The 13456-nt window shown below is 37.7% G+C and overlaps 1 protein-coding gene and 1 long non-coding RNA gene across 5 annotated transcripts in view; one reads left to right on the top strand and one right to left on the bottom strand.

Moving 5' to 3' along the window:
• LOC309503321 (NACHT, LRR and PYD domains-containing protein 1 homolog) overlaps positions 1 to 13456 on the bottom strand; it is a 44265-nt gene that overhangs the window by 16081 nt on the left and 14728 nt on the right. Inside the window, exons 10-11 of one of the 4 annotated variants that reach the window (XM_082176095.1) lie at positions 13312 to 13398; positions 12779 to 13108 (exon numbers count right to left, since the gene is read on the bottom strand). The exons of the other annotated variants lie outside the window; for them this stretch is intronic. Coding sequence (XP_082032221.1) covers positions 13314 to 13398 — 85 coding nt within the window. The 3' untranslated portion in view covers positions 12779 to 13108; positions 13312 to 13313. Of the gene's footprint in view, positions 1 to 12778; positions 13109 to 13311; positions 13399 to 13456 lie in introns of those variants that run through there. 4 annotated transcript variants of the gene reach the window in all.
• LOC309503543 lies at positions 1105 to 2091 on the top strand. The gene is made up of 3 exons (XR_014207712.1): positions 1105 to 1122; positions 1325 to 1409; positions 1866 to 2091. It is a non-coding gene; the product is annotated as an uncharacterized lncRNA (long non-coding RNA).

The raw sequence follows: 13456 nt of genomic DNA, 5'->3' as shown, positions 1-13456 counted from the left end.
ACAAATGCCTAAAAGCTGCTGTGTGACAAGGTGTACAGCAAACAAGCTAAGAAACCCAGAAATAAGTTTTTATTAGCTCTCGACCCCAAAAAACGAGTGTTTAGGACATAAAAGTGGATACAGGCAGTTGAGACAGAGCGTCACGTGTCTCATTACTCTGAGAACTAACGTACGGCCGCTGGAGGAGACCGTAATCGGCAACACAGGATAGTTTATCTTACAGAAATATAATATATAAAACTGACATTTGGATATTTGACTCACCAGTGACCAAATGTTTAACTTACTGCACACGTAGTGTATTTTAGTGCATACTGAGTGTCAGGATCCCACAATTTACCCATTCGTTCCAGCCTGTATCCACTTTTATGTCCTCAAACGCTCGTTTTTGAGGGTCGACAGCTTATGAAAACTTATTTCTGGGTTTCTTAGCTTGTTTGCTGTACACCTTGTCACATAGCAGCTTTTAGGCATTATCTGTATTTTGTTAGAAGCAAGAAATGACAAGGAGGCAGCCTCTCGCAATGCAAAGTCAATGGAGACAGTTGGTTTGTTTTCCCCCTTGGTGGGCGTGGTCTTCAGATTATGACGCGTTGCGCTCTGTCTCTATACTTCGAGAGGGGGTTCAGCGAAAAATCGGCAGCAGGAAGGAAGTAGGCGCTACCCTACTATGGCGGCATTATAATGTCAATAATCGCGAGAGGAAATGAGATCCTCGCGAGAGGAAATGAGATCCGCGCGCGCACAAGCGAAAGCCGCACGCGCGCACATTACTTTTGCGCGCAGAATTTCTCTGCTCACGCGAGCAGGATTGTAACCCGCGAGGAGAAAACTGTGCTTTGAGCGCGCGCAGAATCCCATGTACATCTCATCCCATCATCCATCTCTGCTGCTCGCGAAACTTTAACCTGCTCGCTCGCTCGCGGTTAATCTTTTTGGCAGTAGGTGGGCGGATCCAGTCGGCATCATTTCACTACACATGATTGGTTACAGTTCCTGTCCTCTGTGATTGGCTGTACCATTTCGCTGTGTGCCAACCGCCAATAAAATCCCATGAAGAAGAACGGCGGCGGCAATAGCAGTAGAAGTAGAGCCAGGACGGGCATGGCTGACCATCAGGAGGTCAGTTACGTAACGTTATGTCTTACAGTGCATAATATTCTGTGCATATTGGGTATAACACAGCTTATCATTTCCTTAGCTTGACATTCAGTTAAATATTTTACTAGCTTACCTTACATTACCGCCGCTATCTGCCGGCAGCATGTTGTAGACTTGACGTAAGCTAACGTTAGCTTTTTTGTTGTTTATGTCTGTATAACAGGCACAGTTACAAAACGCTGCCAGGCGGGTGGTAGCCTTGTTAAGGAGTGCCCTGGATAATGAAGCTGAACCATCTTCACAAAACCGTAAGTGTGCTGTTAACATTGTTTAAGATTATTTAGCTGTGTCATTCCTTAAGATACCGTTTTATTGTTTATAATGGCTGCACAGTAAGTAACAACAAAACATAATATCAACGTGACCACTGAAACCTTTACAAACCTTATTATTTTCAGGTCATGTGACTATTTATCATGTCCAGACGTAATTTTAACTGTTTCACGGGTATTTTTTTAAACTGACTTTTCCCCCTTGCTATAAAAATAAACTGCCCACATAATAATACCTCAAAAAAACAATTGAATGCATGGTCCAAATACACTTTACAAGATGAAACACAAAAGACCTGATGGTCATTGTAAAAACACTTCAATTAACTTCAGGGTCTTCATGAATTGGACCCTAAGATGTATTAAAATTAATGTTATTTAAGCGCTTCTTAAATACCCTGTTTTTCTTACACATTTCCGTTAACTTCTCAGTCTCCCAGGCCTATTCAAATGTGGAAAAGACTTCAGGATGGACCAGGGAGACAGATGCAAACAGCGGACGAGCTTGAGAGAGATTGAGAAACAGGAGAGGACTGTCATTTGCCTACTGGACAGGCCCATCACCTCAACAGGGAGATGGATTTATGCTTCAAATTGAATTTGACCATCATTGTGGAATGCACTACATCACATGTGCATCATTCCTGTGTTTTCAAGATTAGAATACTCCGGTGCTCAAAGTGAGAAATGGAAATAAAAAGAAATGAAATCTCCACAATGTCAGTTTCTTATTCTAATATGTTGAATAGTAAACCATAAAGAAAAGACACTTTCTGACAAACTTGAGAAGCTTTAGTATTTCCCTTTTATGCAATTATATCAATACACTCTACTGCATATTACAATAATCATGTATACACAACATATCTTCAGATGTTGATTTTGAATGTTTGTGACTGAAGGATGAAGTGTTCACTTTATGGTTTGAGAAAATTCTTACTCCTACTTAAAAAAAATTACACACTCTCAGATAAACAACATGTTCCCCAAGCTCATGAAAAGTTGGCTTTGTAGAGATACATGGTTCTCAAAGGACAGTGATATTAAGAACAAGATCTTTTTCAATATGATGCATTGCTTTAGATTAAACTACCCAACAGTATGAGCTCAAACATCTACAGCAGTAAAATGCAACATACACATCAATGCAGCAGTCTTCTTAAACCAGAATCATCAGATATAATGGTTTCACACTAGCTATGTTAACATCCACACGTTTTTATCCGCATTTAGTGATATCGAATGAAAAATGCCTTATGGAAACAGTAAAATTCGATTGAATTTCATGAATATCGACTCAAATGAGTTATTTTCAGGTCATGTGACTATTTATCATGTCCAGACGTAATTTTAACTGTTTCACGGGTATTTTTTTTAAACTGAGTTTTCCCCCTTGCTATAAAAATAAACTGCCCACATAATAATACCTCAAAAAAAAAAAACTGAATGCATGGTCCAAATACACTTTACAAGATGAAACACAGAAGACACGTAAAATACAAAAGACACATGATGAGATACACAAAAAAAAATCCAAAGAAGGTAAGACATCAACAAAGGTGGGATCCAAACTGGTACAGCCAATCACAGAGGACAGGAACTGTAACCAATCATGTGTAGTGAAATGATGCCGACTGGATCCGCCCACCTACTGCCAAAAAGATTAACCGCGAGCGAGCGAGCAGGTTAAAGTTTCGCGAGCAGCAGAGATGGATGATGGGATGAGATGTACATGGGATTCTGCGCGCGCTCAAAGCACAGTTTTCTCCTCGCGGGTTACAATCCTGCTCGCGTGAGCAGAGAAATTCTGCGCGCAAAAGTAATGTGCGCGCGTGTGGCTTTCGCTTGTGCGCGCGCGGATCTCATTTCCTCTCGCGAGGATCTCATTTCCTCTCGCGATTATTGACATTATAATGCCGCCATACCCTACTGGAGACTTCCTCGCAAGGGCGTAGGTTTGATTTTGAATTTGAAGTTGGTGGGGACGGGGACATCTGTCATTAAAGGGACAGTTCACCCAAAAATGAACATTCTGTCATCATTTACTCTCCCTCAAGTTGTTTTAAACCTGTATGAATTTCTTTCTTCTGAACACAAAAGAAGATAGGCTATTTTGAGGAATGTCGGTAACCAGACAGTTGATGGACCCCATTGACTTCCATAGTAGAAAAATAAAAACGCAATACTGGTTACCGACATTCTTCAAAATATCTTCTTTTGTGTTCAGAAGAAGAAAGAAATTCATACAGGTTTGAAACAACTTGAGGGAGAGTAAATGATGACAGAATTTTCATTTAAAAGTGAACTTACAGAAATTAACTGTTGGCATTTGTTTCACATCAATAATGTCCAGTTTGTCCTGTTAGACATGACACACAGCAACACTGTTAAGTGTCACTTGTGCCATTGTTCTGAGCTATGTTTTCAGTGTCCTAAGAGCACTGAAACTTCTTTCAGCCTCAGCTGATGACAAGGGTTTCAACTTCATCAAACATTCCTCTCATTTCAAGAAGACCAAGCAATGTTGTGTTTTTATGTTTTATGGGGACTTTTTACAGACATAATGATTTTATACTGTACAAACGGTATATTATATCCCCCTACATTAACCCTGCCTATCACAGAAAACTTTCGGCATTTTTACATTTTCAGCTGTTTTCCAAAAATAAATAAATCCCCACAAGGACAAGGATATTGCCATCTTTGTCGTGAAATTTTGTCCGTATAATATAGCCTATAACACACACACACTTACAATCTCTCTCTCTCTCTCTCTCTCTCTCTCTCTCTCGATTGTCAAACTAACGATTGTTCGCCACTTATCCCGCGATTGTAATACAGTAGTAACAACTGATTTGTCCCGCATTTTTGTGCACAGAACTGTTGATTTCTCCCTAGCTTACCGCTAGGTTTCCTTCGGAGGAGCATTGCCGCTTTACACAAGATCCTCTCACAAGTTAGATAGAAAAAACAAAGCCAATCAGTTTAGCGATGTGTGTTAAGCAGGCGGGACTCAGATTAACCGTTTGTGTACCATGAATTGCGCATTTTTCTCAGAACGCTCTTGTAAGAGATTTTAATTTAAATAAGATGTTGCCTGATTAAATAAAATTAGCCTAATAGCCTACATAAAAACCACAAGACACAACCGGACAACAGTGGTTATATATAACTATAATTTAAGTTTTGATCGAAATTATTGATAGGGACATAGTGTCACTGGATATTGGTAGGGACGTACGTCCCTACTAAATTCTACGCCCCTGCTTCCTCGTCGTCCGATTTGTTCTATGGAATCGGTTCATCTAAACGATTCTCTCTCTCATTTGCAGCTTTGGAAAGTCTGATTCATTCTAGAGAATCGTTCTTAATGGAGATATTCAACGATTCGAGTCCAATATAGCATTTAAGGGTATTTATTTATTTATTTATTTTGCGGACTATTTAGTTTAAATATTGCAGTTATAATTGTGCATAATTTAAACCATTCCCGCAAGGTTAGCTTTTATAGTGCGAGAAATTCCCGCACAAATATATTCGCTTCATCTCAGAACAAATTATTAAAAAATAAATTCACAGATGCGAGAAAAAAGATGTCAAACTGTCTTTTATTTTCTAATTGAATTCCTCAATCAGCGCTGGACCGGCATTTTCTGTCTTCCGCTGAGCCCTGGCCGTAGACAGATCATATGTTTCACGCTGTCAATGCAGTGGTCTGCGTTGCGCTGATCTTATTCACACTATAGGTGCAGCATTCTAACATTGATTCATAATGAGCTGTTTGTGAAGAAATTATCCGCTTCCAAATTATGTCATTTTAATCAAGAAATTGAAACATTAAAAACCAATTTGCTCTTTATGGTGTGCGAGTGATAGAGCACGGCAGCAACGAACCAACTGATCAGCTTGCAGCGTAACAACATTGAATGTTAGGCCAAACAGCTGATTATAGCTGTACAGGACGCCTTATTATTTTTCATCTCCATAAATATATCTAGTAGTAAAGCTAATGCAAGGGCTAGAAATCTATTAATCTTTTGCTGATACTTCCTTGTCATCATGGAGAGCACAGTTCATGGTTAAGAATAGTAGAAAGTCCAGTGCAAGGGGAAAAGTGACGTATGACAAGAAGACAAGAGGGGTGGTACTGCAACCAGGGGACAGAGTTCTGGTCCGGAACCTTAGTGAACGTGGAGGACCAGGGAAACTCTTGGACAACTCTTCTGATTATTCTTTTCACTCCTCTGTCAGAAATCTTGCGAGGAGCACTGGTCGAGGCAAATTTATGGTGAAATGATTGTCTTTCCACTTCCGTATTATGGCCCCAAAAGTGCTCACTGGAACATTCAGAAGCTTAGAATGGTGCCTATAACCAATGCCATCATTATGTGTTGGAACAATTAGGTTGCGAAGGTCTTGAGACAGCTCTTTGCTTTTACCCATCATGAGATGTGTCTTGTGTGACACCTTGGCAATGAGACCTTTTTGTAGGCCATCATTTGGGACTGAACCAGCTGTTATTAATTTGCACGGACAGGGGGCTGGATTGCTTTTTAATTACTAATAGTTTTAAGCTGTTGTCTTGGCTTTCCATGCCTTTTTGCACCTTCCTTTCTTCATGTGTTCAATACTTTTTCCCTGTGTCATTTCACATTATTACACACAACTTAATTTCTGAGCTTATTTGTTTTGGTTTCTTTGTATGTACTGATTCCTTGGGTTGTTATCAACATCTGGTGAAAATTTCATGTCAATAGCACCTTTGGAAATATATTTACTGAGAAAAATGGTGACGTGTTCAATACTTATTTCCCCCACTGTACATTCCACCTACTATGCTTGTTCATTGAATAGAGATTTGAGAATCAAAGTTAAGAGCTAAAAGGGTTAAACAGTTTTGAGATAAAGATTTTTGGAAATGTCAGAATTTTTTTTTTTTTTCAGGGAGCGTGTGTTGCCCAGTAAATTGTTATCACATTTGTGGTAGTTTTTGTAATTTTATAAAGAAATGTTTTTGAACTGTGTTCAGGGGTAATTAACCTGTTTCTACCATTTGTTTGCGCTAATATATTTTATATAGAGGTCAGGAGTAATTGTGGAGTTCGTCAGCAGGGGGCAGTGTGGCGCTTATTGTGCTTCCGCGACGTTATGTCAGTTTGTCCCGCTCAGAGCCATAGCAGAGAATGTCTAATAAGGCGAGAAGTTCCACTCTCAGTAAACTTCCGGCTTCTGAACTGGTTGCAGTTCCACTCTGGCTCCACATGAGGGCGCTCACAGGACGAGTGCAGAATGCGCTATACCGCTCAAAATCCACTTTTCTCAGGATATAATTTTTTGTCTAGTAATTTGAATGTTGTATTCGAAAGGAGATGCAAAGATATTACACATTGCTGGGTGTTAGATTTTTTAGAGTCACTTATTTGCTTTAAAAAATCTTTTAAAGTGTCAATGACGTCATACACGACAATCCTTCAGTCACTTTGGTGCTTTCGCGCTCTGCACTTTCTTTTCTCTCGAGGCATCGACAACACAGCTGACACAGGTAAAGACACGTGCTGGAAGAACTTTTGTTTTGTTTGTTTCTGGTCCCGCTCCGGATGCCACGATGCCATCAAGCGGTATCTCTGGTCGTAATCAGTCCTTCACTGACCAATCAGCGTTCATTAGCAGAATGCTAGCGTGTTATGGGCAACAACAACTCAACCTGTAAGAAATCGAAAGGACATAAGTACTCGTTCATTCAACTTTCGACCTATAACCCATGTTGAACTTGCAAAACCTACATTCAAATCTGAGATTTCTCAATGGCAATCGGGTGAAAGAGACAAATTTAGCCGTCTAGCCCCATAGACTCCCATTCATTTTGCACTCCTGGCGATCGCCCCCAGTGGAACTCTGGTGGAACTACAACCAACATTCGGTACAATAGGACTTAATAGGGAGTGGGCAGGCTCTTCGTAGACGGGCTCTGGCCATAGAGAGAAAGAGTTGCGACACTCCCATAGACCTCCGTTGTAAAAAACGGCGGCGCTTTTAACCGCCTACTAACGGGATTTGAAGATCGGATTAGTTCCAAACACTGTCATTTGGGCGTTGGACCCCATTCGAGTTGTTCCAGAGGTAAATTGCTGAAATATCGACCTCTTTTGAATTGTCAACTGTCTATATTGTATCAGAGGTCCTTTGCGATGCTTATACTGGTCTTCATTTGTATATGCACAGCGTAATTATGTATATTTTATCTTGGTTGTTTCAACCAATTTTCTAGCATTGCCTGCTTGCTAGTTAGCTAGCGCGACTTCGCCAGCTGGTTTTTGTTTTTCTTGTTCACACACACTCACACAAGCACACATTTTTGTTGTCTGTCATTGTTTAATAAAAAATATTTATTTTGAAACCTTCATTTGTATCAGCCATGCTTAATTGGGGTGGTGGTGGCGCAGTGGATAAGACACATGCCTTTGGTGTGAGAGACCCGGGTTCGAATCCACTGTGAGACACCAATGTGTCCCTGAGCAAGACACTTAACCCCTAGTTGCTCCAGAGGCGTGCGACCTCTGACATATATAGCAATTGTAAGTCGCTTCGGATATAAGCGTCAGCTAAATGAATAAATGTAAATGTAAATGTAATTGATGTCTCAATAGCTGTAACAGAAGTTACAAGTGTTTTGATACACTGTAAAACCCAACAAGTTAACTCAACTCAAACTGATTGAGGAAACTGATTGCGGCAAACCATTTAAGTTTAAAAATAAATACATATGAGTATTGTGAACTTATATATATTGAGTCATCAATATATATAAGTTCACAATACTCATATGTATTTATTTTTAAACTTAAATGGTTTGCCGCAATCAGTTTCCTCAATCGGTTTGAGTTGAGTTAACTTGTTAGGTTTTACAGTGTAGTTAATTGCTTAAGTTACTTGCTACCCTTACTCTTAGCCTACTCTGTGTACACTAACCGAGCCATAGAGAAAAATCTTCACTCTGCACTTACATATAGACCCAAACATAAAAGCGTAAATTCGTTTTTAATCTGTTATAGTTTTGATAATATGTGTATGGCTTAATCTTAAAATTATATTCTTAGTCTTAACATGATCATGTTTCACGTTGTGGTCCTGGGGGTGGCCACTTTCATCAGAAGAAGTGAGCTACAGTAGCTTCTAAGCGAATTCTGAACGGACCGCCACGGCAGACCTCTTTGCGTGATCACGAAGGTACAGTGTAGGCTAATGGCTGAATCGGAATTTATAAGCAAAATCACGGGAATCAATAGCCTAATACAGCCCAGTTGTGCTAAAATAAATATCACGAGACGTCCATCATCAGATGAATGATATGGAAAAGTTAAGTTAGAGCCGCTAAAGCCAGTGCTACTACCCATGCGAACATGAACACTAAGCTTTTACCTCCAAAAATATAGCCTATAATGCAATAACAGCTGAAAAGGTACTTGGGTGTGTGTTTTATTTGAGATTTACCGTTCAGTAATGCAATCGCTGCTGTCTGTCCCATAGAAGAACATGACAGCCAGCGTATGTTTTGGAACTATTGGGGCTTACATGAACCACGTGACAGCCATAGCGGCGACATCAAAGAATGTCGCAACTCTTTCTCTCTATGGCTCTGGTCCCGCTTTGCGGTCTTTCTCTTTCTGCTGAGCGAGATGAGAAACGGACGCAGACTTTGCCCTGACTCATTTATTTCCAGGGACGGACTGACAATCTGTGCGTTCTGGAAAAGTCCAGAACGGCCGTCCAACCGAGGGCCGCCGGCACAAAAAAAGTCTAATAAAGCAATATGAACAGCCAACAGCAGGGGCACTAATACGATCACTTATATGCTACGTGTAAAAAAAAAAAGAGTCGGCCTACTAGCCACTGACTTAATAGTTTTATAAGGCTTACCTAGCTATTGCACTTTTAAATTTGCTTACATTATATTTGAATAGTTATAAGTTATAGTAGGCTATATAGCAGTTGCGTCTGATAAACATCAAATGGGAAACGCTCAAAAAGCGGAACGAAACTTGTTTGATCTGTGCGCGGCCAAAGCAAGCAGGGCTGATCTCGATAACGCGAACATTATTACACAGAGCTGCGCGATCCACTGAGAAGCATTTCAATTCAGCGCAGAATTCTCTATCTCTATTATAAACCCACAGATGACTATGTGATTTAAGTTAGTTAAAAGACAGATGAAACAGAGCAAAAAACAGGCGAAACAACAAACCAGTTAGAAAACATTTCACTCCACAACTTTACTGTAGTAAAACTGTAGTAAAACAAACTTTTTTTGGCAGAAATGTGCCTGTATATATTCATATTAAAAATGATCTTTTATATACAGTATAGTCATGTTATTAAAGTTATTAAGTTGTTATTAAACGTAATGTTATTAAATGAAATGCAGTAATGTTTTTGTTTAGAAGTTATGGCAGTTTATTTATTTTGCATTTAATATTAATACTAAATATTTGTTTTTGATAACACATACTACAGGTTTATAGAGAAAAAAAAAAAATCAATATATATTTTCATAATTTTTCAGGAATTGTTTAAAACTGTCTGAACCAGAACCAGATCTCAAGATATTTTATTATTTTGCATATTATGGTGAAAAGTAAAAAAAAAAAAAAAGAGTTAAAGGAAAAGTTAAAAAGCACCATGTTATATGTATAATAAATATTTTTGAGTATAACAAACAAGTAGCCCTTCTAGATTATTGTATCCCTTGAGGTAGCCCACAAAAAGGTTGGAGACCCCTGGTATATAGTAACTATATGTTAGAAGTCTGTCAGCTCATGCATTGTGGAAGAGTAAAAATGATTGCTAATTGAAAATGGAAAATGCATTTAGAAATTATATGCAAGTGATAACATAAGCTAGGTTTTATATTAAGTTTATATTCATAATTTTGGTTATTATCATTTTGATTTATTTGATCATATACAATTTATATCTCAGTAATTGCTGAACGTAAAAAAACAAAACAAATTGTATTTTATTTTTGAAACTGCCTATTTCATGAGAAGACATTGTGTGTTTGTAACCAAGTAGGATTTTAATTGTGATTGTGTAATAAATCCTCTTGGCTCTCTTTCTGCTGAGTGAGATGAGAAACGGACGCAGACTTTGCCCTGTCTCATTTATTTCTCCTGTTTCAGAGCGAGAGCATATAAGCCGTTTACATGATACCAGCCGGTACCTGTAACATATATCATATTGAATTGCATAGGATCATATTTTTCTCCATTGCATCATATTACATTGAATCGCATCGCGTTGAATCGAATCGAAATCGGATCGCACCGCATCGTAATAGAAGTGAATCGTATTGCATCGCATCGGTAGCTGCTTATGTATCTTTAATGTATCGTATCGTTGGCTATGCATCGAGATGCGTATCGCTATGGAGATGCACATCCCTAATATATATATATATATACAGTATATATATATATATATATATATATATATATATATACAGTGCTATGCATAAGTTTAGACACTCATGCTAAAGTTAAATAAATTAAATGGAATTAAAATAGCCCCACATCATCACATAGCCTTCACCGTACCTAGAGATTGGCATGGTTTTATTTCAGTTAGCCTAATAGCTGGTTTTATTTGCATTGAGAGATGATCTTATGGAAAGTACTCCATGCCAATCTCTAGGTATGGTGAAGTCTATGTGATGATGTGGGGCTATTTTAATTCCAAAGGCCAAGGGAACTTTATCAGGATGCATAGTATCCTGGATCCATGAAGTAACTGGCCTTTAAAAATAAAAATCTGCCTGCCTCTATGGGAATTTAACATAGGGGTGTCCAGACTTATGCACCCTGTATTTTAAGGAAGAACATTTATTTATTTACGATACATTATTCATTCACAAAGAAAATTGGTGTCCTTAAAGGTTGGATTTTTCCAATTTTTTAAAATTAAGGCATTAAGTTCAATTTCCAAAAGATGATTTTTTATTCCTATTTTTAGTCAACTTTAGCATGGGTGTCTAAACTTATGCATAACACTGTATATATATATATATATATATATTAGACAAAGACACTACCGGTATATATATTAGACAAAAAATAGAGGTCCACCCACTTGGAGATTTCTGGCCTCACCACTGCCTCAACCCCAACTGAGTTGATATCCAACAATCCAATAATTTTCACGACTCACACAGGCAGAAGTCACCAGTGCAGCAGGCAAGCTTGGAATATGGAAAATCTTACATTCATCGGATAGAATTATTGCCGCTACACTGATTTTGTCAGTTGAAAAGATGACCTGAACACCGTTGGGTAAGTTGTGGCATTACTTTACATTAGCCTACATGGCTTGGCCGCCCACATTCCTCTGATCCCGATATAAATAATATTACTAATTAAAAATCTTTTTGGAAAATGAAATATTTTCTTACGAACTAATGTTTTTTTACTTTATAAAATACATTATGAAACATAAAGGGATAACAGAGAAAATAGCTACAATTAACTTAAAGCTATGACAATTAATGAGATTAATACAACACTTTTACTTAAGTCACTATCAGTCACCATTGAGAGTTTGTAATAACTTATTGCTGCGATCCAATGTGTTTTTTGATAAAATGATGAGGCAGAAATATGTTGTTAATTATATTTTAGAATAATTTTATGGGGAAGATATGAAATTACGACTTCTGTGGGGAGCGAAGGAAAGGTGATATAATTAGTAGTGAAACTAATTACTTTTGTCAGAAAGTAATAATATTACTTTTGAAAGGAGTAACTAGTAATGAGTAGTATTACATTTTTGAGTAATGAGTCCATGGTAGGCTGTTGTCTAAATGGGACATTTCTAGACTCACACCTGTAAGTAAATGAGGGTTTTTAATTCATTGACAAATTTAATTACCACTCAGAATTATTATCTTTTTTTTCTCATATTTACACATGGAGGAATAATATACTTTTTCGGCTCTCAGCCGACAAACTATATAAAACCATTAACATTTATACAAGACATAAGTTTAGACCAAACACATCAATGAGAAGTGTATCATTCCAGCAATAAAAAAATTAAAGGGTTAAGTTTTTCATTCTTTGCCACAGTCGCCTTTGGCTGGCACACTGGGGGACTAAAGATGTTTAGGATTATGTATTATGGCTTTTCTTAAACTGATGTTTATTACTGCTCACACACGTTTATATATACACACACGTGTGTGTGTTAGCATTAATAAACATCATCAATTAGTAAATAGGCTTGTTAGTACACCAAAATGTTATAAATTGTACAAAACCTTACAGATTTATAATCACAGCATAAATGAACAAACCCCATCAAATATATACAATTTAATTTAATACAATCACAGTAACATGATCTATATGAAGCAAATCTCAAATGCAAATAAACCATACACTCTAAAAAATCATTCTGCTCTAAAGTATTACATTTAGACAAAGCATCAACATCGTAAAACTCTGTAAAGCTGCTTTGAAAAACACTATATAAACAAATTGACACATAACTATTATGATTACAATGCATGTACTGTAAATGAGTTTAGAGTTGTTTGGTATCTTTATTTTCATCCACAGTTCCAGGTAAAGATGCTGCTTTTGCAGTTTTCTCCAGTAAAGCTGTACCATTAGTCCCAAAACCAGGGCCTTAGAAATGGAGAGACAAGAGATAAATCATGACAGAGAAATATGAACAAGCTGCCCAGTAGGATAGGATCAACATTTAGATGCAATGTTCAAATGATTGTATAAATCATAAGAAAACTTTTGTGTTACTGGCTCTTGTAACATTACAGTTCTCTTTTTTTTTTATTGGTACTTTCTTAGTGTTAATCTCAGTCTTAACTTACGCTCACAAAAACTTAATGGAAAATCCCTGGTAATTCAGAAGAATCTTCGCCTTCTGGGAGCAAATCGACTGTGCATTGCAAACGAATCTTCATAATCAGAAAGCACAAAGCACAGCATCAGTACAGAGTCTTTAACAAACCTGAT

Source organism: Leuciscus leuciscus (assembly GCF_965113295.1).
Source record: "Leuciscus leuciscus genome assembly, chromosome: 7".
Classification (NCBI taxonomy): Eukaryota; Metazoa; Chordata; class Actinopteri; order Cypriniformes; family Leuciscidae; genus Leuciscus; species Leuciscus leuciscus.
This window is presented reverse-complemented; position numbering and strand designations above follow the sequence as displayed.